Source organism: Aricia agestis, chromosome 13 (assembly GCF_905147365.1).
Source record: "Aricia agestis chromosome 13, ilAriAges1.1, whole genome shotgun sequence".
NCBI classification, from domain to species: Eukaryota; Metazoa; Arthropoda; class Insecta; order Lepidoptera; family Lycaenidae; genus Aricia; species Aricia agestis.
In genome coordinates, this window is record NC_056418.1 from 166,557 (window position 1) to 191,376 (window position 24,820).

Genomic DNA, 24,820 nt, shown 5'->3' on the forward strand with positions numbered 1-24,820 from the left:
CCGGTGTGGAGGTATTTTTATTGTTATAATTTAGATAATATACTAAAATATTCAATAGACCACGTCATCTTCGAAAGCCCCACCACTTTTTCCAGTAAATGTTTACCATTTCTTTCACTTTTTCCGTCATGAAAAGACACATACACGTACCTATACATGACGTGTATTTAGTTTAGTACCTATTGACACGTTTTCCTACAATTTAAGAATACCAAATCTCTGCTTCAAATTTTTTTCAAAAAATAATTTATTTGTTCTATTAGCTCCCTTAATTTTTTAGTTATCAGGTACATTTAAAAAACATTTTAAAGGTAATTTTAAGAGCTTTGAAATCATGCTAAGAAACGATTATTAAAGTCTTTAATTTTTAAAATAAAAAGGGTTAATAAGTGCTGGTTACGTGGTTATCGCAGTAAAAGTTAGGCTTTATACGTCTCTATCTTGGCTATTTTTCATCCTACAAAAATAAAAAGGAAACCAAAAGTTTTTTTAGGAAACGATCTCAAATTTTGTTCTTTATGTTTTTTTTACGAATATCCAATATTTTAAAAGTTCCAAAAGAAAATTAAATTCACGAAATATTGAAAAATTAAAATTTTATGAAATCATCATTTTTTCAAAAGTAAGCATTCTAAAGCAGGTTAATTTTTTGAGGTTATAACTTATGCTAAAATGAAGAAAAGTCTTTAGGGATAACCATAAATATCAGATATTGTAGAAATGGTGAACGTTTTATTTTTCGTTTTTTCCAAACAAAATCGAAAGTGTCATCTTATTTTTATCATAACTTGCTCAATTTTAATGCTATTAACTTTTTACAGTACTCAATAGAAAGGTAATTTTAAATACTTTAAAAAGTGTTCAGGAAGTATATGTCATAAAATACATCAATTTTCCGTTATTTGTGTATGAATGTTTAGATTAAAGTACTCGCCGAAAAAAGTATACATATAATCACCTATGTTTCACTTTAAATTAAAATAAGAAGGTTATTAAAATTAGGCATTTATTTGTTATTTTATTGACTTTAATTTAGGTTATAACACATTTTTCGTAAAAACGTATAGTTTTTGAGTTATTTATGAAAAACCATTTTAAAACATGTAGTTTTATCTCGAAAAATCACAATCTTCGATCTTAAATTACTCGGAAAGTATTGATTTATTCCATAAACTTTATAAAACAAATTTTGCTTAAAATTTGTCTGTTTATCGATTTTTGCGGTTTTTTTTAATTAAAAATATTTCACCCCCGAGAAAGGTTGGCATCTACCCCCAGGGCAAAAACGCAAGTTGGCACTATGTCACTTTTGTTTCTTAGGGTATCCCCCACCTACTCACCAATTTTCATGAAAATCGATGGAGGTTCAACGAAATCGGAGGTGAAAACCTTCAGTGACTCCACTATGATACATCCAGGAAAACGGTGATGTGCAAAAGTATATACATATTTTATTTAAATCATAAATCTAACAAAAGCACTAAATTAAACAAAATACATAAACAATTCATTTGATTTTAATACATTATTAATATTATATAATAAAATAAATAAATAAGAATAAGAATAGGAATACTTTTATTTCCAGCATCACACGAAACATCATAATAATTAAACAGTATTCAGTGGTACAGTTATTATGATCTAGTCACAAACAGTATATATAAGATCTATAAATATTATTACAATGCTGTAATAATAAATAAAATAATATAATATATACTAATAAATACAATACATTACATACTATAAATACAATACATATTCTTTAAAATATATTATACGTTACAAAGGACAATTAATTATTATCGTTGACAGATACCTAAGTTAATATAGTGATTAAACAGCAATGACTTAAAATTATTTAAAGTTTTCGCCTGCCTAATATGAGCGGGTATAGAATTCCAAAGTAAAATGGACGTAACGGTAAAGGAGGAGTTAAAATATTTTGTATGGTGGATAGGGATGTTAAGGACAAGGTTTGAACAGGAACGGAGCTCTTTTCTATCATAATTCTGAAATATAAAACAGTTTTTAGGTAACTAGGATAATGGGAGTCAAATAGAATATTATAGAGCAGAGAAATAATGCGAACATCGCGACGATGACGGATTGGAAGCCACTTAAGCTTGAGACGGTATTCGGTAATATGGTCATATTTACGTAAACCAAAGATGAACCTCAACGATAGATTTTGTAAGCGTTCGAGTTTATTTAGTTGTTCTTCAGTAAGATTAGTGAAGCATGCGTCAGCGTAATCTAGTAAAGAAAGGAAAATAGATTGTGCTAATACTACTTTTGTTTGTGTGGGAAGAACATACCCGAGACGTTTTAAAGAATGCCAAGTTGCGAATACTTTCCTACTAATTTCTTGAAGTTGAGGGTTCCAAGTTAAATTTTCATCGAAGCATACCCCTAGATTTTTAACGACCTTGCTGAAAGGGATTGTAACACCATTGATAAGGACGGGGGGTAGGGAATTGAAGTCAATCCTGGATACCAGTCCCGGGTTGCCAATTAAAATTAATTGAGATTTGATGGGATTAATAGAAAGTCCGTGATTTTTACTCCATTGGCAGATCGTCAGCAAATCATTATTTAACATTCCGATGGCAGAGTGAAGACCACCTACTTCTGACTGGACGAATATTTGCAAATCATCTGCATACAGGTGGTAAAAAAAGAAATAATTGACGCTATAATAGAATTTATAAATAGTGAAAATAAAAGTGGCGACAATACTCCACCCTGTGGAACGCCGCCCGAGATGTTACTCCAGTCAGAAAACCTATCTGATAGCTTGACTCTCTGTCGACTTCCAGCAAGGTAGCTACGGAGCAAATTAATTACAAATGGCGAAAGGTTACAGGTCGTGAGTCTGCTTAAAAGAATGTCGTGATCGATACAGTTAAAAGCATTACTAAAATCTAGTAATGTGAGAACTGTAAGCTTCTTCTGGTCCATTCCTAGTCGTATGTCTTCTGCAACTTTTACCAAGGCGGTTGTCGTGCTATGACCAGTACGAAAGCCAGACTGTAGCGGTGTGAGCAGATTATTGCGGTTGACATAATTTGTAAGCTGACAATGGATTATCTTCTCCAGCACTTTGGACAAATAGGGAAGAATTGAAATAGGACGGTAATCAGAAGGAGGATTTGGGTAAGGGAACAATATAAGCTGATTTCTAGGCATCCGGGAAGGAAGAGGATTCTAAACAGGAATTGAAAATGTGTGAAAGAATTGGTAAAATTATGTCCAATATAGGAACGATCACGTTTCTTGTATGGGAAAATTAATTAATTAATAAAGAAAAATGGGAAATTATAACAACAAATACTAAAAATAAAATAAAGTTAATATTTAAGGGTCGAAAAGCTCCCATACAAGAAACGTGATTTTTTTGGCCTTTTTTGCTCGTTATCAATAATAGTAACAGCGAGGCACTTGAAAATTTCACAAAGTCCTTAATTATATTTGTACTTTAATAATTAATAATAAAATTAAAATAAAGTAATTGTTTAAGGGGGGCTCCCATACAAAAAACACAATTTTTGTCTACTTTTGCTAAGATAAAAAAAGATATAAACAATGAATTTTTTTTAAATCTCTATTAACAATATTATTAACTATTGTATAGAGAATTTACAAAAATATATTACTTAGACATTATTATTTTTTTTAATATATTTTTCATGGGTCGAAAGTACCCAAATTTGAGATTTTTCGAACCTTTAAAAATTCATATCTTTAAAAATATTAACTTTATCGTGAAAAGTCATATGACCTTTTTTATTGGTATTTTAATAAAAAAAATTAAAAAAAAATGACCGGTTGAAAAATAACAATTCCTTGCAATTGTTTAAACAATGTTTGTTTAAACAATATGGCACCGGGTTGCGACATGGCAACATGCATTTATATCATCAGAAGGGCAATTTGAAGAGGATCGCATAAAAAAATGGAGGTGGAATAGTTTCCGGTACTCATGCGCCGACTCGTGCTGCTCTTAGATAAGACCAATGATGAAAAACTCAAAGCAGATATGTTACTACCGCGCGCGTTGTGAAGATTCAAATACGGCCCAATTGGGCCGTCTGTTGTTTAGTCTGCATCGAGCGCAGTCACGAACGTGCCGCGTCTTGTCTTACCTAAATAAATTGAAAATGACGTCGTGCGTGTTTTGAAAATGCACCAATTATGACTCGAAAGTAAACAAAACACATGGAATCTCTTACCACATGTCTTGATTGCAATAAATACCTCGATTATTTGCATTTTCAATCATTTTTTCGAACAATCTGGAAAAATTGAATTTTCGTCATAGCTCAGCCCCCGTAGACAAGTGGCAAAACGCTAACGCTAACGCTTACGCTAGCGCTACAAAATGTATGAATTTGACATTAGTATTCGCTAGCGAAGCGATGACTTATGTCAAATCGCGTTAGCGTTAGCGTTTTGCCACTTGTCTACAGGCCCAGGCGAAGAAAGAGACAGCGATACGATTCGATGTTTAAAAATAGTCTGTCTCTTTTATGTAAATGGTTTTTCATATCTTTTGTTTCACTGTCAAATCTGTCAAATTTGTCAATGTTTGCAATTTTGAATTTGAAAATTGTTTGGAAGAGATTTAAGCTTGAAAATAGTATGGACGTAACAGATCTGTATAAGTAGAACATCATTGGATAAGACATAAGATACAAGATAATGTTATTTAATGCAAGTTCTCCGACATTTCTTTATTATTGTTTTTTACATTCTTAGTTTTTTCTTGATATTGATTTGTTAAAGAGCAAAAAGTTAATTCCCATCTTATTTTTTAAATTTCTAATGAGGCGGAATTGTAATTTAGTTCAAATTATTAACTTGCAGTAAATAAACATGCCAAAGGGTAAAAAAGATGCAGTGCACAGACAAAACAATATTAGCCAGTGTAACTATTGCTGTTCAAAATTGAAAGTGAGTATTTTACATTATGTACTTATTATATTTTCTTTATTATTTTCTTCAGTTTTGTTTCAGTTTCGGGTATATATTTGCGTTTGGAACCGGTAGGTATAAAAAAAAGGTATACAAAAATCTTGACTTGTCATTGTAATCAATGTTGCACAGCAGTCAGCAAAGGTACACTATTCTAGTCACTGAAGAGAAAAAACACCGCTTTTCATGGCTTTGACACGCTTTGATCCCAGCCGCGGCGCCTCCCACTAATTTGTTGTCTCTTTCGGTTATCACCGCAGCTATATTAAACGGTTTCATACCGCTTAAGACAAGAGCAAAATTGAAAACCCTGCATATGGATATTTAAAAGAAAACGGTTTGTAACGATACCGCTACAGCCGTATAGCGGAGTAATCGGTCCCTGCTACCTAGACTACGCAGTACGCATGATGCATAGTCAACTAGACTGTTATAATTATACAAGGTGTAAAATAGCAAAAAGTAGGTAAATTCTGCGGAACCACAAAATTAAAAATTGGGCGGAGCTAGACAGCCTCGAATGAAAACGACAATCAATGATTGGTTCATGCGCTCACGCGATCCCCTTGCGTTAGACCAATAAATGCGTTCAAATCTGAGTCAAAAAATGAAATTTCACGTGGAGTGGTGTACAGTAGTGGACAGAGCTGCCCCAAAAAAAATTCAAAGATTTCAAATGCGTTTTTCTCCAAAATCGGTTTGCGTACTATTGCATTTTGGATACACGAATTACCTCAGTAATTATTACTATAAATAATGCCGGACCGCAGAGTGTGGGGGCGGAGCGGAGGTCGTGTCACTGCTGCCGGCTGCGACGCGTTTCGACCCCGCGTCTTAACTCGTACCTAATTACCGGCCTAGACCTAAAAACCTTCCGTTAGGCGATGTCGAAAAAGATAAAACTTTATTTTTATCTTATGTTATCTAAAATATAGTCAATATTGTACTCACCGTCTGTTGGCGGACATGGCTGATGGATGAGGCTCACATCGAGATACGGTTACCTTCGCCGATCACATCTATAACAAAGTTAAATATGTCTATGTTATTACATGATAACGCGGAAATAGTTGCTCGATAAGCGCCGAAACTACTGACTAAACTAGGTCAAATTTTTCCAGATATCTTTATCTTTTTTTTTTTTTATGAAATAAGGGGGCAAACGAGCAAACGGGACACCTGATGGAAAGAAACTTCCGTCGCCCATGGACACTCGCAGCATCAGAAGAGCTGCAAGTGCGTTGCTGGCCTTTTAAGAGGGAATAGGGTAATAGAGGAGGGTAGGGAAGGGAATAGGGTAGGGGTTAGGGGATTGGGCCTCCGGTAAACTCACGCCGGTTTTATGTGAGAACGTGGTATTTATCCGGTCGAGCCGGCCCATTCGTGCCGAAGCATGTCTCTCCCACGTATATAATTTATCTTCTATATCATTATATAAAAGCTTTGTCCTGAATGACATGAAATTTACTACCGTTTTGCTGAAAATCGTGAAAAACTAATTTTTAGACCTTTGACCTTGAATTAAAAAAATCCATAGAGGGTAATTATGGGAACATTCAAATTTTATTTGTAATCAATAATCATTATTATTCTAAAGTCTAAACAATAAATTACAGATTTTCAGCTTGATTTTATGCAACCCCAAATATCTAACTTGACTGGGATATACTGTGATGACGAGGATACTTCATGGAAATACCAATTATTAAGTATATTATTTTAATTGGAGCAAAATGTACGGTTTTTTCAATGTAGTGAAGTAGTATAAGGGTTAGTCAGTTAGCAGGTAAGTTAGTCTAGCTAGTGTTAAGTAAATAATATTACCACAGTTTCTCCGCGCACATCAAATGTCATCCACATCATGTGTAAATATTTTAAATTTAAAATCTCAAAGATTTAAAATAAAATCCGCCCGCCAAATACAAATTCTTCTCAAACCGAGAGTAACTTTCCTGGAAAGCATGAGTAAGGTGTTTTAATATTTAAAAAGGATTTCATTTTATCCCGACTAGCACTTCTCATTTTCACATAAAATCTAGACCTTTGATATCTAGACTTTATTATTTAATACACCTTATTAATTTTAAATTATAATTAGTGACATATTCGTATATTATAAATTATAATTTTAACCCTAGTTATAATATTATTAGCAAAATTTATTAAAATAATTTTAAAAAAGAACATCAGAATCAAAATTTATTTCATAACATTTTAAAATTACATATTATGGCTAAGAGTTTGATACAAAATCTTTACTTGAAGAAATATTCAAATTATAAATTAATTATAATTAATTAATTAATTTAAATCACATTTTTTTGTCCGAATATACCTACATGGCAGCCACGTGAAAGTGAATTAATGTAGCCCACTGAATTGGTACGAGATTGCTACGTGTGCTGTATTGGAGATCACGTACGTGTCTCCCGTTTGTGAACAACAGTGTCTATTGTCGCCGAGACAAAACAAACAACACGTATCCGAGCTCCACACAACGATAATATTATCCGTGATGTTTGGACACAAAATAGATAGGCTTTAAAAGAGAAATCGCACTAAAGGGGTGGTACACGGTCACTAAGGCCGCACGGCGCAAATCGACCGTCTAAATGGCAAAAGTTGCCATCTCTTTTTTAACCCCCCAGCGAAAAGATCAATTTACACTACAACGTCGCGAGGCGTCGAGATGCATTTTTAGAAGAGCCATTCAAAACTGAATTTTATTTACTACACAACTAGATACTGAGCTGACCCAACTTACTCCGCAAACTGTTCGGTGTATGAGATATTCAGAACGTGAAGTAGCTTTAAGTGCTCGAGGACCAATTATGCCAATCCGAGTCAAAGTGAACGTTGTGTTAAAATATCATGCCGTTCCTTTCATAAATACGACCAACGACAGAAATTAACATTACATTTTTAACCCCAGCTGACTTCAACTCAGACTGGCACGAGCGAACCTCGGTTCCTAAAACCTTACAATAAAATATTTCGTGTTACATCACTAGGTCCGGGGAGGCCGCTTACGCCACGTAGTCCTTTCGAAGTTCTCCCGGAGAGTTTCGAGACTCGGGAAGGCTTTGAAAAACGAAACAATTGTATTTGTGTTGTTTTTAATGCCTTTTTGTGTCGTCGAGGTTGTATATGTAACTATGTGATAACTGGGAGCGAACGTCTCTTATGTTGCCTGAAACTCCGTTGCGTTGAAATTTGTTTCCCGCGCGGGATTCAGAATATCTGCAAACTACAAAATCAGTTCCACGTTTGAAACGCGAGGAGCAAAGACACACTTTTTTATAGTATTAATATGAACGATTACTCGTTTTTAGAGTTCCGTACCCAAAGGGTAAAAACGGGACCCTATTACTGAGACTTCGTTGTCTGTCCGTCTGTCTGTCTCCAGGCTGTATCTCAAGAGCCGCTATAGCTAGGCTTCTGAAATTTTCACAGACTGTGTATTTCCGCTGCCGCTATAACAACAAATACAAAAAATCAAATAAATATTTAAGGAATAGTATTTTTCCCATACAACAAATGTAATTTTTTGGCATTTTTGGTCGATATCAATCATAGCAACTGGTAGCCACTTGAAAATTTGCGCAAAGTCGTCAATTATATGAGTATATATATATAGTGAAAATAAAATAAATATTTAAGTGAGGCATACAAAAACACTATTTTTGCCCTATTTTTGCCATATGTATGGAACCTTTCGTGTGCGAGTCCGACTCGTACTTCGCCGATTTTTTAAATTAAAACACTGTTAACTCGAGAGTATCTCTGCGAAGATCTAAGAGAGTTTATTAAGCTCGAGAGCTTTGAGTTCGCGCTACGCGATGTTGAGATAGGCCATTTTTATAACAAACTGCTCGGAGCTTCGCTTTATCATTTTTGATAAACGGCCTCGGGGAATAAAGAATAAAATACACTGAATAACACATAAATTCGTAGTTAATGGGCGCCGTTTCTCTGTCCACATAATAATTATTTTGCGTTAAACGTGCAACTTTTTACTTCTTAATAGTGTCTTTCTCTTTATCTTGAGATAAAATCTGTAATCACCATTACGATAAACACTCCTCGCTCGCTCGATAGATGGTGTTGCACTCCCTCTACATCGTAGTATCGTGTTATTGTAAAGTACAAGTAAAATTTTAAACAATCTGAAGAGCTCCTATTACGTAATCGTTAATGACGTTGTAATAAATTATAATATTTTGAAGTACTACCTGTTCTTATTATTATTAATGTATTGATAATAATTATTGTACGTAAAATACTAAACGTAAGAGGTGACCTTTTGTCCATGTCGCAGTCGACTGGTTAAAAAAGCCATTTAATCAAACAGCTAGCCCTTTGACTGAACAACGCCATTCAATCATACGGCTATACGTCGTTTAGCCGACTTGTAGACTACAACGTTCAACACTACAGCTAGGTGACGCTTAGCCAACTGGTTAAATGGAAAATTAACTAAGGTGACCATTAGTTTAGTGCTATTATTACACAAACGTAAAGATAACAAGCAGAATAATTGTATTCTAACTTATTTTGAACGCAATTGCAATAAATACCTAGGTAATAAATACCTTAATCTTTTGTTGTAAACGTTTTAATATAGGTATCTAAAGTTATAAATTTCACGAGACTGTTCCTACTGGCCCCACAGGACAGGCTATGCCTAGTGTGGGGATTTGTCTTAATTTGAAGTTGTATAATATTGTATTTTTCTGGAAATAAATTATTTGTATTTGTATTTGATGCATTTCATAATCCCGTAATTTCTCCACGAATATTAGTTTAAATTTTGATTCACTCCTATGTACCCCCATAATTTCTGTCTCTTTAATAATATTTGCAACGTGGTGAGCGCTAAACTAATTCAATAAAACGGCGGCTTTTGAATCAGCTGTAGTGTTGAACGTTTTGAGCGACTTAAATATTCAATTAAAAGCTAGGCGTGTGATTGAATGGCGTTGTTCAGTCAAAGGGCTAGCTTGAACGGCTATTTAAAGCAGTCGGCTGCGACATCCACACACATCACCGCAGTCATGTATTCGATGCTGCTAAAGGCTCAGCTCGAGAGACAGCAATATAATAAGTTGAAAAGCTACCTGATGTGTCGGATTACGTACTAAGTGCTAACGTTACTGATGAGCTGATATCAATGCGGTTGCGGTTTGCTACATTATGTCATATAATGTGTAACTATCAATTCATCTTTTCTATTATTATATTGGTTCTCTTGTGTTCATTGTCAAGTTAGTATATAATAATTATTATATTTTTTTTTATGTAATAAGGGGGCAAACGAGCAAACGAGTCACCTGATGGAAAGCAACTTCCGTCGCCCATGGACACTTGCAACATCAAAAGAGCTGCAGGTGCGTTGCCGGCCTTTTAAGAGGGAAGGGTAAGGAAGGGAATAGGGAAGGGTAGGGAAGGGAATAGGGTGGGGGATTGGGCCTCCGGTAAACTCACTCACTCGGCGAAACACAGCGCAAGCGCTGTTTCACGCCGGTTTTCTGTGAGCCCGTGGTATTTCTCCGGTCGAGCCAGCCCATTCGTGCCGAAGCATGGCTCCACCACGTTATTATTGTAATCGCTAATGACCTTGGCTGTTGAAAAGCGACTTAAAATAAATAAATGAAAAAATAACTTACTTATTTTTAAAAATTAACTAAAAAGTATTATATAATAATTCTTACTCTTACATAGATTTTTTTTTTCAGAATTCGCCTAAATCTCAACTATTTCTGTACACAACCATACCATTACCTTACAATTATTATGTGTACTTTGTATAATATGTGAAGACGGCAGTGACGATGAGTGTTGATGATTAGTACTAGTCGTTTCGCGCCGCCCGCGCCGCCCGCGCCGCCCCGCCGCTCCGCCCGTGCGAATTCGGAATTTTGCAGGGACTCTCACATTGCCCCGCAAACAAGTAGCCTATATCTGTACGGTTCAGTGTGACATTGAACCGGCACATTCGCCTTCTCATCATTTAAACTTGTATAAATTTAAGCATTTACGACAAAATACAGCAGAGCATTATCAAGCATCAAGAGCGTATTATTTAACATAGCTGAGCACCGTTAATCAAATAGTTAACTTCGTTAATCGTTAATCCGTTAAAAAAAATGTTAGCTTCGTTAAACGTTAAAGCGTTACATTTCGGTCGAATTAACGCAAGTTAACGTTAATCGTTAATCCGTTAATATGTAATATGGCCTTGTTGTAACTAATATCATTGCGTTAGTGTACATACAATTAACCTGTTGGCTTAAGGTTTTGGAAGTTAAAATGTTAGGAACAAAACAAAATACTTACTTCTATAATTATTGTATTCTACCTAACTAAATTATACTGCACTCTTCTTTATCAACATGCAAATGATTTATAATAACAATAAACAAATCACTCTCTCTATAAGCACCGACGCTGAGTAATGAAATCATAAAACGAAACAAATCTCTTCTCACTCGCGCGCGCCTATCCAGTATTGCTTTTATTTCACTCGCTGCTGCCGTGTCGCAGCGCCGCGCTGCCCGCCCGCCTGGCACTTGTCGTTTCATACTATCTGTCTGAACCTGTTTTCGCGCCGCGCCGCGGTGCCGTGTGGTAAATAGTAGGCATTGGATTAACGATTAACGGACTTCTGCATATTAACGGAAGTTAACGACTCCGTTAATATTTTCAAAAGTTAACTTAAAAGTTAATCCGTTAACCAAAATGTTAACTTCGTTAATTAACGATTAACGGATTAACGAGTTAATGCCCAGCTATGTTATTTAACATCTATCATCAGCATCAACATATCTATCAGCATCATCACTATCATCCAGCATCTAGCATCCATCATCTGTAGGAGACAACCCCTACAATATCCTTTACCGTCATTTGCTCTATATTGGTACCAATGTATATACTTACTAGCTAAAAGCCGAGCTTTGTAAGGGCTCGCATCGTTTTTCTGCATGGTAGTTTTTTTTTAATTAAATAAGGGGGCAAACGTGAAACGAGCAAACGGGTCACCTGATGGTAAGCAACTACCGTCGCCCATGGACACTCTCAACATCAGAAGAGCTACAGGTGCGTTGCCGGCCTTTTAAGAGGGAATACGCTCTTTTCTTGAAGGTTTGCAGGTTGTATATGTCCGGAAATACTGGTGACAGTTCATTCCCGAGTTATACAGTGCGCGGCAGAAAGTTACGCGAAAAACGCACTGTGGAAGACTGCCACTTATCGACGTGATGAGGATGGTATGTTTTTCGCGTGGGACGATGGCGAAAAGTTGCAGGTGGTATGATTCCGAACAATTCCTCAGAGCACTCCCCGTGATAGAGGATGCAGAGTGAAGCTACATCTCGGCGTAATTCCAGGGGGTCCAAGCTGTTTGAAACACTATGGCAGTCAACAGTTCGAGCCGCCCTTCGTTGGATACGATCCAGAGGGAGCAGTTGGTATTTTTACGTATTTTTATTTTATTTTAATAGTAACTTAACCTTGACTGACTGATGGTAACACATCTACATATAAATATTAATTACTATGTTGAGCACAAATCAATAGGCGCGACAGCTTTCCGTAAAGTGTATCACAAAATGTAAAGGTTGTGGGATATACTAGGTGTATGTCTCACAACCAGAATAATAAGGAGAGCTCTAAGCTATAACGATCGGTGGAAGAATTATTATCTATGTTTTTATATACTGACGCAGACGAAGTTGCGGGCAACAGCTAGTGATATACATAATATAATAGGTGTTGGTAGTAAGTAGTAACAGAGACCAGACATAGACTGTTGAGTCCCATACAAAATCGCGTCTACGAGAAAAGCAAGCTAAATCTAGATGGCGCCATCATCGATTCTGGCTATATCTGAAAATGTAATGATGCAACAAAACGAGCCAATTAAATCAAAAGGAGGAACCAGGTAGTGATTATGCCTTCATTACTAACAATAACCTAACAAGGCCTATTATAGAGATAGATTATACATTGTACATTGTACAGCCCCTTTCTAACATAAGATAACAGTACTTTAGCAAAGTTCACTAATAATTTTCAACTTTGGGAGAGGATTAAGCAAACTCGTAGATCTCTTTTCACTGGACTTTGAAAGTTCAAGTTTGGGATTTAAGACTTAGTTTGTATGAAAACTTGTTTATTTATGTACAAGGTGTATTAATTTCCAATGGGTATTCAAGTTACTTATAAAATTAATCGGTGATGACGCTTGGGACTTTAATTACAGAAACTGACAATAAAGATACCAATAAAATTTATTACAATTTTCGAAATCAGAATAAGAATCACTGTGTTAAGTTTAGGCTACATGCTGTGTGCTAAGCCAAGAATTTTTAGTTTCATTTTTTTTTTTAAGCAGCAACATGGATTAGCGTCAGGATTGTAAAAATATATTTGTTATCTATCTAAATATACATAACGCACAGCCCAAATCACTGGACGGATCGGGCTGAAGTTTGGCATGCAGGTAGATAGAGAATAAATTCCACCCCTAAGGGGATAAAATAGAGGATGAAAGTTTGTATAAATCTTCTTAGATTCGACTAATTGACTACTTGAACTGAAATTAAAGATTGAAGCAACTATAATAAAGACGTTCGCTTAAATAAGATTTTAATTCAACCCCCATGGGGATAAAATAAGGGATAGTAGAAGCCGTGGAGGATGTAAATATATTAGTTTGAACCTATCAGTACCTAATGGAACGAACAATTAATTAAGACAAACAAATAATTTTGTATTTTGTGGTCATATTGTCAAGTGCCTACCTGTTGCCATTATTTATGTCGAGCAAAAAAGGCCAAAGTAGCGTTTGTTGAATGGGAGCCCCCTAAATATTGACTTTATTTTGTTTTCAGTATTTGATGTGATAGCGGCAACAGAAATACATAATTTGTAAAAAATTTCAACTATTTATCTAGCGGAGTTCTCGAGATGGACACAGCTTAGAGACAGACAAACAGCGAAGTCATTGCAATAGGGTCCCGTTTTTACCCTTTGTTGGAACCACAAAAAGGGGAAAATTATCTATCTTTGTTATTATACTATGTTAACGCGGACGAAGTCGCAGGCAACAGCTAGTCGAGGAATAAAGGTGCAAGTTTCCTTTGTAAAGTATAATTAAAATAATATATTATGTAACTTCATAGAAATTAGTGCGCATACTGCATACTTGTATACTTGATACTTCCATATCCATTCTTCTAATATTATAAATGCGAAAGTGTGTCTGTCTGTCTGTTACCTCTTCACGCCCAAACCGCTAAACCAATTGGCTGAAATTTGGTATTGGGATACTTTGAGTCCCGGGAAAGGACATAGGATATTTTTTATCCCGGAAAAATGTACGGTTCCCACGCGATAAACGAATTTTGGCATTTAGTACTTATAGTATAAAAGTTCTTCTTTCGCTTGGAAATAAATTATATTACCAAGACATACACGTACATCAGTATAATCATTTATTGTATTTATTAGTCAAATATGTAATGGATTTTTCCCGTACTCTCATAGACATTACATCTTTCAGCTTTCTCACACACCATAATATCTTTCCCTCGGGTGGCAAATCCTTTTATTACCTTTGTACAGTTTCCCTTTCTTATAAAAGAATTGTAGGTACTCGTACAAACGCGAATAGTAAAAATTAAATTAAGAAATTTAAAAAACCCCCGCCAAACAACTTTAAAAAGTAATGAAATAATATATTTTACTGACTTTAAGTTTAAATAATTCCTAAGTGTAAAGTGATATTTTAGTCCATAATTGTTGTCACGGTGTGTCGGGACTCGGAGGACCGCCAACAGTGTCTTTTGCATTTTGTATCGCCATGTCACTGATTGTCTCGATTTGGTTCGCTGAAAACTGACCCCTAAACTATAATGTTATGTGAAATCAAACATCTACATTAGCGGTCCCCCGACACACCTTGACAACAATTATGGACTAAAATATCACTTTACACTTAGGAATTATTTAAACTTAAAGTCAGTAAACCGTCGCCCATTGACATTCGCAGCATCAGAGGAGCTGCAGGTGCGTTGCCGGCCTTTTAAGAGGGAATAGGGTAATAGGGGAGGGTAGGGAAAGGAATAGGGGAGGGTAGGGAAGGAAATAGGAAAGGGTAGGGAAGAGAAAAGGGTAGGGGATGGGGCCTACGGTAAACTCACTGTTTCACGCCGGTTTTCTGTGAGCCCGTGGTATTTCTCCGGTCGAGCCGGCTCATTTGTGCCAAAGCATGGCTCTCCCACGTCAAGGCGCATTCGCTGTCTATTTTATCGACTGTAACTCGACTAAAAGCCCTTAGATTTGGGAATGTTTGCCTTTCATAATATGTATTTACTTCGTAAGCAATACAGCGGGGGTTTTCGGGCGATTAAACATCGTCTTCGGAACGGCATCCACGGGCTACAGAATACTCCAGAACACATACCATACATGTGTAAAGAGCTATTTTTTGTGTGAAGCATTTCATGTACACATTATTTTACTCCTCACTGTAAAATTTGAATAAATAACTTGCAATTTAAGTTATTATATAAATAAAAAAAACCGTGTAAAAATGACGGCATCGCGCATTTTCTCGCAGCGCGCTCGATCCTTTAGAATTATAATCGTGTTTGATATTAATGGATTTGTTTAAAAAATATTTAGTATAGGCTATAATTATTCTAACGTTGTTACTAAGGAGCTCATGCGAAGCCGGGGCGGATTGCCAGTGAATCAACGCATTACAAAGAAGGTATGTACGAGTAATAAAGACTCATTTTGACGAAAAGAGTTTCTGAACGACCACGGGGAAGAACACGGGCTACTTTATACTGCAGAAAAATGTACGGTTCCTGCCTAATTCTTTTTTGTATGGACCAATTTATATTGCCTGGCAATATCTAATGTGTATAAAATAACTTGGCTTATGGCTTATGAAAGGGACGTCCCTAACAGGAAGTAAGTATATCAAAACAGATCTCGCGGATAATTTGTTCTCTCACAGTCGAACGGTCATATTATAGTTATAGCATCGCGTCACAGCCCCCGCCAGCCCCCGCCAGCCCCCGCCAGCCCCCGCCTTATGACCGGGATATTACTCACATTTTCTGTAACAACATAAAACTATTTACCGACGCTTAAAAATGATGAAAACTTTACTACTACTTTTATTTAACGGGATAGCAGGAATTTTTAATATAATCATTTCCCATAAGTCATTATTAATAATTAGGTTATTATTTACATACTAACTGGAATAAAATGTAATTTGAAATTTATATTTACAAAACGATGTCAGCTTACAGCGGGATGCATGTTACACCTGACCCGCGAATCGCAATACAAGCATTAAAGTTAATAACACCCCTCTTTTTGTCGGGGGTTAAAAACAGAATACCGAGAAAAACTGAGTGCCCCTGCCCACTGTCAAAGCAGCGCAAAGTACTGTGTAGCCCGAGCTACGTTCTTTAGTAGCCCGAGCTACGTACTTCCGTAGCAAAAGCTACGTACTTCGTAGCCCGAGCTACGTACTTCCGCAGCCCGAACTAAGTACATCCGCAGCCCGAGCTACGTACTTCCGTAGCCCAAGCTACGTACTTCGTAGCCCAAGGTACGTACTTTAGTAGCCCGAGCGACGGAGGTACGTAGCTCGGGCTACGTACTTTCTTAGTACGTACCGACGGCAGCGGCTACCGCGAGTGTGTTAAATGACAATATTTTCCAAGTCGAACGATCGGCTACCGATCTCATAGAGATCTTCCAAATACGCTGGAAAGATGAAAGTGCCCAAATATGTGCGCAATACACACTACACAGGGTGCACTCTTTATTCCATCACTCTCTTCCATCCGGTGGGACGGCCGATCGACACGACCCCTTGAGAGGAATGGCAAAGTACTGACTGCTTTGCGTGCCCGGTCCACTCATGGATTGTCTTTCTTAAAACGAAACGAAGTTCGCGAGATCAGCTAGTACAATATATAATATTATACTAGCTATCTGACCGAGCTTTGCTCGCGAAACTAAGTTCGCGAGGTCAGCTAGTACATATAATATTACACTAGCTATTACACCGAGCTTCGCTCGGTGTTCGATAAAACACGAAATATATATACCAAATTGTACACGTGAGCCAAAGTGAACTGGCAAATATAACAAATTATTATTATTATTATTTATAGGTAGATGACGGACCACAATAATGTCGGTCGTGATCTATTGGCAGGGTTTGACATATCACATAACCCGACCGAGTCACGTAGCTCCGTCGGCCTATAAATTAACTCATCTAATAGTACGTTTCATCGCAATAAGAGAGGCAAATATATTATATTTAAGGAAACCGCCTCCGGCATTATGCCGAATGCCAGTTCCACGCTAATGGCGCTGGCATGCCGCTCGGCGTTGTACGCCCAAGTCTAGACGTTACAATAAATGAAGCGACGATTTACTGCCGAAGTGTGTGCCGCGTGGTTACGAAATATTATCAAACAAAATTCGTGCCCTCTGAAAGGATTTTATGAAAAGGATTAAAAGCTCCGAAGTGAAAAAACATGCGGCGGACGGAATACAAAAATACATAATTTGGCAACGGAAATTGTATTACATATTTGCACACTGAATACGCTGAATATAATATCCATTGACTGAACATTGGAAATATACCGACAAAAGTATTCTCTACCTGAACGTTATTCGAGGTAGAAATATACGAATTTGAATAACATTCGAACGATTGATCTCATTTATGAAGGCATATAGGAGTATAATTATATGATAATATTGTCGAAGCTCGGAGTGAGCTCAAAAACGGTGGAAATATTAAAGTGTATACATATACATAATGTTAACTGTCTTTGTGAATCACCCTTAGGATAATATCTTAGGGGGTGCTCGTGAGTACCCCCTCCTCCCTCTCTCGTTCACCGTTCACAGAGAACAGACATTGTGGGTGCGTTCCACTGAGCGCCTACAACGATAACGCTCACGACCGTGGTTTTTCCCGTTCCACTTGGATGTGAGCGTCAATGATAGTGTTACGGTACATGGTATACGGACACGTGGTTCCATCTAGCGACAAACCAGCGAAACTCACCGAGGGAGCACAGGCAACATAAATCCCCTACTCAATATATAAATAGATGGCATGAGGTGCGCAAGTACATACTCGAACCTTCTAGAAAGGTCCAATGTTTGTTTACGTGTTTACCGTTTATTTGTTTGCGTGTTTACGTGTTTTAATTTAGACCTTATGACTGAGGTCTAAATTAAATTTGCCAAAAAATTCAACTTACTGCACTTATCGTAAGGACGGCAGTTTTATTGTGGTACATGCTCGAGCCTCCTAGAAAGTTCCCACGGTTGTTTACTTGTTTACGTGAATCGGGAACTTTCTGGAATTCGTCTCGCCATATAAAAAGCCGCAGGCAGGCCCGGCGGATTCAGTTCGGTTCGAGCGATCATCAAGGCGATTTCGGAGTGACAACAAGTGATCAATAGTGAGTGAACCAGTGAAACCTTTGACTTGGCTACGACCTAGGACATTGATAGTGCTTAGTGATTGGACCTAGTGATTAGTGTTTGGACTTAGTGCTAAGTGTTGTGGCTTAGTGTTTAGTGCAGTGTTAATAAAGTCTTCAAGAGAGTCACCAGGTCTTTCTCTCCAAATCCTCGAACCCTATCACGTAACAATACAAACTCGAGTGGAATGGATTATGGAGCATTTCTAGCGTTCATGTAAACTTAAATGGCGAGTTTTAAAAACTAAAGTAGGAGCGGCAACCGACCGATGACCCATTGGTCGGTTGGCCACTTAAGCACTAGGGCAGCGTTTTGTATGGGCAAACTCCTGACAATAAGGCGCTTGCCTTTACAAATCACAAAAAAAATCTCTTACAGCGCTACTATTCATTATATATATATACTTCACAGTGAACTCTTTAAAGGGGATGGATACAATCTAAAGTATATATTTTATACGTGGGAGAGCCATGCTTCGGCACGAATGGGCCGGCTCGACCGGATAAATACCACGTTCTCACAGAAAACCCGCGTGAAACAGCGCTTCCGCTGTGTTTCGCCGAGTGAGTGAGTTTACCGGAGGCCCAATCCCCTAACCCCTACCCTATTCCCTTCTCTACCCTCAACTATTCCCTTCCCTTCCCTTCCCTACCCTCCCCTATTACCCTATTCCCTCTGAAAAGGCCGGCAACGCACTTGCAGCTATTCTGATGCTGCGAGTGTCCATGGGCGACGGAAGTTGCTTTCCATCAGGTGACCCGTTTGCTCGTTTGCCCCCTTATTTCATAAAAAAAAAAAAAAAAATACTACCTTAGTTTTGGATTATTCCATTATCGCGGTGTTGCACCGCGTTTGACACAGTTAAAGCTTCCTACAGGCAAAATGAAGCATATTTACTAATGAAAGATCCCTTGAAGGGATACATTTCAGCGAGTTTAACAATGATTTATAAATTTATTAAAATATGTATGAAGAGCCACAAAACAGGTTTGAAGTGCTATCGTGGGTGCAACCAATTTGACTCTCCATTAAAAACGGTGATGTGTTCATAAATATTGGTTATTGCGAAACATTCACAAAATAACTTGCCTTTATTTCAAAACAGCATAAAACAAAGAAACTATGTACTTAACTAGAAAAAGTAATCATAGTAATAAGTACTAGAAATTATTAACCATTTCTATGAACATCAAAATTCTCAAATCTCTTAAAAGTGAATTAAATCGTAATTCTCTAACAAATTCAAAAATCTTCAATAATGCTACTAGTAAGTTTGTAACTGCACCAAATTGTAGTTTTTTTTTTTAATTTTCAGTTGTTTATTGACCTGACAATAATTTATACAAAAGATTTCGACGTATTGCTGTATAACTATGCTACAACTAAGCAGTAATTTGAAATATATATGCTATTATTTAAATACTATTTTTACTACATTATTTAAATAATCCCGTTAATGAATTACGCTCTAAATTATTCGAATTCCATTTTTTTTACCGAAACAAGTTGTTTTGTTACTAAATTAACACATCTTCTTCTGTATATTCCAATTTAAAAAATGTAACTAATGCCACATTTAAAACATTCTCGTTTAGGGCCGTTCCTAGTGGAATGACCTTTTGTTATACCCTTTAATTATACATTCAACCAAATAATGCAGGGTGTTCCGCATTGAACATGTGAACTAGATCGTGTTGACGTACGATTATCACATTTTAAATCTACATAATTTAACCTACTCTAAATAAAATTATGAATAGCATATTTTGTACATAATTATATGTGTGTTGTGTTTGTACATATTTGTGAGTGTAAAGGTGAACAAATATACAGTGTGTTTGTGTAAACACCGTTATCCTTGAAACCATCAAATGAGACCGTCAAAATGAACAACTTTTTCTATGAGAACAATGCTGGGAACACAAAAAAAACCGTCTTCATGCCCATACAAATTGCCGATCCGGGCATCCGTATGGGTATGAAGACGGCATTTTTTTGAGTTCCCAGCATTGTTCTCATAGAAAAAGTTGTTCATTTTGACGGTCTCATTTGATGGTTTCAAGGATAACGGTGTTTACACAAACACACTGTATATTGTAAGAATTGATCATAATAAATCAGATATCAACTTCTTGTTGTGTCTCATTTGTCTCCCATTTCCCTCTCTTAAGAGGATACCACAGCAGCTAGAGAAATGAAAAAAAAGTACGTGTAATATCTATAGCTGTCTCCCTTACCTCAAGCCTATACCGCAGAACGCGATAGAGACAACTGCAGAAAATCCAGAAAATCAACGATTCGTTGTCCCCTGATTCCTTCTCCAAAACTTAACCGATTTAAGTACTTTTTTCATTAAAGATTAAAAAAAGGCTTGAGCTGTGTTCCTATGTTTTGCTTTTTTTGTATAATCTATCCAAATCTGTTTTCTGGACGTTTGAACACAGTGGAAAATCTGGCCATTTTTTTGGGTTTTTGAACGTTCATATCTTATTTAATAATTAAATTATGAAAAAAAAGAAAACATAGGGACATTGTATTAGTGGCCGTAGATATTCAGGAAAAAAATTATAACTCTACTAGCATTATCCAGGGAGGAAACAGGGGACAACGTTTGTATGGAAAAAATGGCGGTGTGGAATCCTCTTAAACACTCGTCCAGGGCCACTCTCTGGAAGTGTTCCTACCGACTCCCAAATCCAAACCGACAACCTCTCACTGTGGCCGAGACACCTTTAGCCTAACCACAGTCACCTGGGTGATTGACAGTGAGAAAATCATTTCCATCCTTTCATTCCCTTAGGTCTCATGGTAGCAGGTTTCCTGGACTTATTACCTTAAAACCTATGGTTAGGGCTAGGGCTGTAGGGCATTAGGGTGGTAGGCGTTAGGGATCCCTGTTCTAGGGTACAGCTCTCCCCCATAGTAACGTAAAACCTTATCCTGGGTTTTACACAGGTCCTGTATTATTTGGTAGAATGTATTATTTCTAATGTTGAGTCTTTTTTAAGTACTCAACCTTTTTTTATACGGGCCACAAATACTTTTAGTCTTGATCTAGCGGAACGCAAACATTAGGGTTACAAAATAACGCCGCGCTCTTCAAAATTTGAGATTTTTTAGTGGAAAAATTTTCACGACTTTCACGACGACTTTGCACTATTTTGCAAGGAGACGTAAATTTCAAAATGGTTTAACTTCTCGCGGGCCACTGGTAAGTCCCGGCGGGCCGCAGGTTGAGTATAGCTGTTTTAAGTGGTGAGGTTTGTGACGAGCAATCGAGCCATTTAACGGTTCGCCATAAAAGTTTGTCCGCTACTGGGATCCCGCCGAACTTTCCTTGTTCAATAATTACTTCTAACATCTAACCTCTAACCGTCTAACACCAGTATGTATTATCACTATTGATTTTCGAAAATGTTGTATTATACATCTATATATATAAAATTCAAAGGTGACTGACTAACTGACTGACATGGTGATCTATCAACGCACAGCCCAAACCACTGGACCGATCGGGCTGAAATTTGGCCATGCAGGTAGATATTATGACGTAGGCATCCGCTAAGAAAGGGTTTTGATCAATTCCACCTCCAAGGGGGTTAAAATAGGGAATGAAAGTTTGTATACAATAATACTTCTTAACGCGAGCGAAGCCGCGGGCAAAAGCTCGTGTGATATAAAGACGACCCCTTTAACCAAAAAAAATGTCAACCATCCGTCTGTCTGTTACCTCTTCACGCACAAACCGCTGTCCCGATTTTGCTGAAATTCGGTATGGAGATACTGTAAGTCCTGAGAAAGGACATATGATATTTTTTATCCGGGAAAATGTGCGGTTCCCACGTGATAAACGAATTTCGGCACAAATAAACTCGCTCGAGTGTGGTGGGCATCATTATAGACTCGACATTAAAAAAGAACCCTAATTGATACCATTTTAATGAAATCATTTTGATTTGGGTCGAGGGCCCAAAATATCCCCGAGGGATGAACTCACGGAAACTACTACAGCTCTCGGGAGTCGGGGTCCTAATATCTACTTGCATAATAATATAAAACTCCCTGGGGATGGATGGATGGATGTTTTTACTCCATGCAAAAGCTACGGATATGAATTTCATGATAAATGGTAAGGGGCAGAATGAATGAAATGAATGAATGTATGAAATATTATACTTTATAGTGAACAATCACAGTCGCATTAAAAACAAACCATATACCTAATTACTTATTGTATTTTAAAAAGATAAAACCGATTTCAAAATTGTACATAATTGAGAATTAAAATTCCCTAACTCGAAAACGACTGAACCGATTGTGATCAAATTTTGCAGTATGGGAATACTGCAAATTTGAGAAGTTGAAAGATACTTAAGAGCCCATATGACCCTAACTTGACTACATACTTTAACCTAGATCTCAAAATCTGTAAGGTCTAGAAAACTGATTTTTTGACACAAGTAATTTCAGTTCATGAAGATTAAATGCTCAAGACGAAAACACGATTACTCAAAAAATGCTCGATAGTTTCTTTTTTACAAAAAACCTTGTTTTAGACACATTTTTGCTTGGATCTTCGAAGTTTGCTGTCTTTTCTTTAATATTTTTACTATCTAAAAAGGTATTGATAAAACCTAAATTTGCTCAAAACACTTTTTTCATAATCATTATAGTTCGTCTTTTATTTAAGTAAAACTAACTCGGCGATGATTTCGCGCCGTCCTTTTTCACCTGGCATATGAAAGACGGGCGTGAGTGTGAAGAGAGAAGGACGATGTTTGATTTTTAGAGTCAGGTGAGCTCTTAATACAACAAAAAAATAAAATTACTTTAACTTGACTTGTAGTTCTGGAGATAGGTACGAACACAAAAATACTACATACATACAATTTTGGAGTTTAGCTCATTGGTTCAGACGCTGATATAGATTAACATATACGAAAAGGCATTTCTAAAAATCTTACATACATACGGGTCGAATTGATAACCTCCTTTTTGGAGTCGGTTGAAAATAATGTTAGTACACTAAGGCGGTCTTAATATTACTAAACAGCAATTTCTTCTAGAAAACCTTCGAAAGAAACAACAAATTTGCTGGATTAATGAACATAACTTCTGCCTCTTTTAATCAAAATAGCTTATATGTAATACGCTGGTTAATTAATATCGAGTCAACATGTTGCCTACCTCGGACCACCTGTTCGGAAACAATACCGGCGAGAAAATCGACGTTAGAAATTCGAGCGGGAATATTACTATACTAAGACTTAGTAAAAACAAGGAAAATCTAAAAATTAATACAATAGTCTTTAAACTGTAGTTGTCGGTTAATCTTGAAAATACTTTTCCTGAAAATTACCATGGGAGACTGTACTGACTACTGGTTACCACCGTATTATAATATCAGAGGAGTCACGAGTAGCGACTGTGCGACAAATCTGTCACTGAATCAGAACCAAACACTGAAACTAGTGAGCGACTACCCCAGCAACTTCGCCAGAAAATACGCATATCCCGGCCCCGGGACGTGCACGAAATACCAAATTTTCAGCGAAAGTCCGACTCCTGCCCCGCATTGCGCTGAACCCCACCACGCATGCCCCCCCTTTACGTTCATAAACATTTCATTGAGAGCCGGCCGGGCTCGAGACCGTGCGTAATCGATCCTGATTCCTGCCAGCTGCCTCCATTCAGGGAAACTCTGCGGAACCGGGGTCGGCCGGCCGAAACCCCGGTCGAATAAAAAAATGTGGGATCGCACGAAAAATATATTAATTAGTGTGCTACGAGTCCCACTTTCACTTCGAGAAATAGGAGTGGTACCTAACAAAAAGAAAGAACGAAAATAATAATCGTTAAAGGGATATGAAAATAACAATAATAATATGTTGAGATATTAAAAAGGCTAAGATATTAAAATATTGAACTTGTACTCACCCGGTTTCTTTGATGTTCAAGTCTGTTTGTGCAACTTAACCATGTTAAAATCCCGAGAGTAAATAAAACATCACAGGTGTGAACTATTGATACATACTGACGGTTAGCAACTGAGTAAAGTTTGAATTTAGTGATAATCGAAGTAAGATTCACTCGTACTGTACACTGGCGGCGCCGACGCGACCTCCCGCCAAAAGAGACGAGGCAAAACTGATTCAGCTGAAAATATCTCCCGCGCAGTGTTGCCAATCCACTAAGTTACCTTCGCCAAAATGGAGGAAATTATTTTACTTCCTAATATAGAATATAGAATGATTGAACATTATAATTTTACTACTAAATAGTGCACTTAAATCTTACC

General features: G+C 37.0%; 1 protein-coding gene across 1 annotated transcript in view; it reads right to left on the reverse strand.

The window, feature by feature from the left end:
• Window positions 1-24,654, reverse strand: part of LOC121733059 — a 131,712-nt gene extending 107,058 nt beyond the window's left edge. Inside the window, exons 1-2 of the mRNA XM_042123156.1 lie at window positions 24,460-24,654; window positions 5,929-5,996 (exon numbers count right to left, since the gene is read on the reverse strand). Of these exons, the coding sequence (XP_041979090.1) occupies window positions 5,929-5,945 (17 nt within the window). The 5' untranslated portion in view covers window positions 5,946-5,996; window positions 24,460-24,654. The remainder of the gene's footprint in view (window positions 1-5,928; window positions 5,997-24,459) is intronic.
• Window positions 24,655-24,820: the final 166 nt, after the last annotated feature.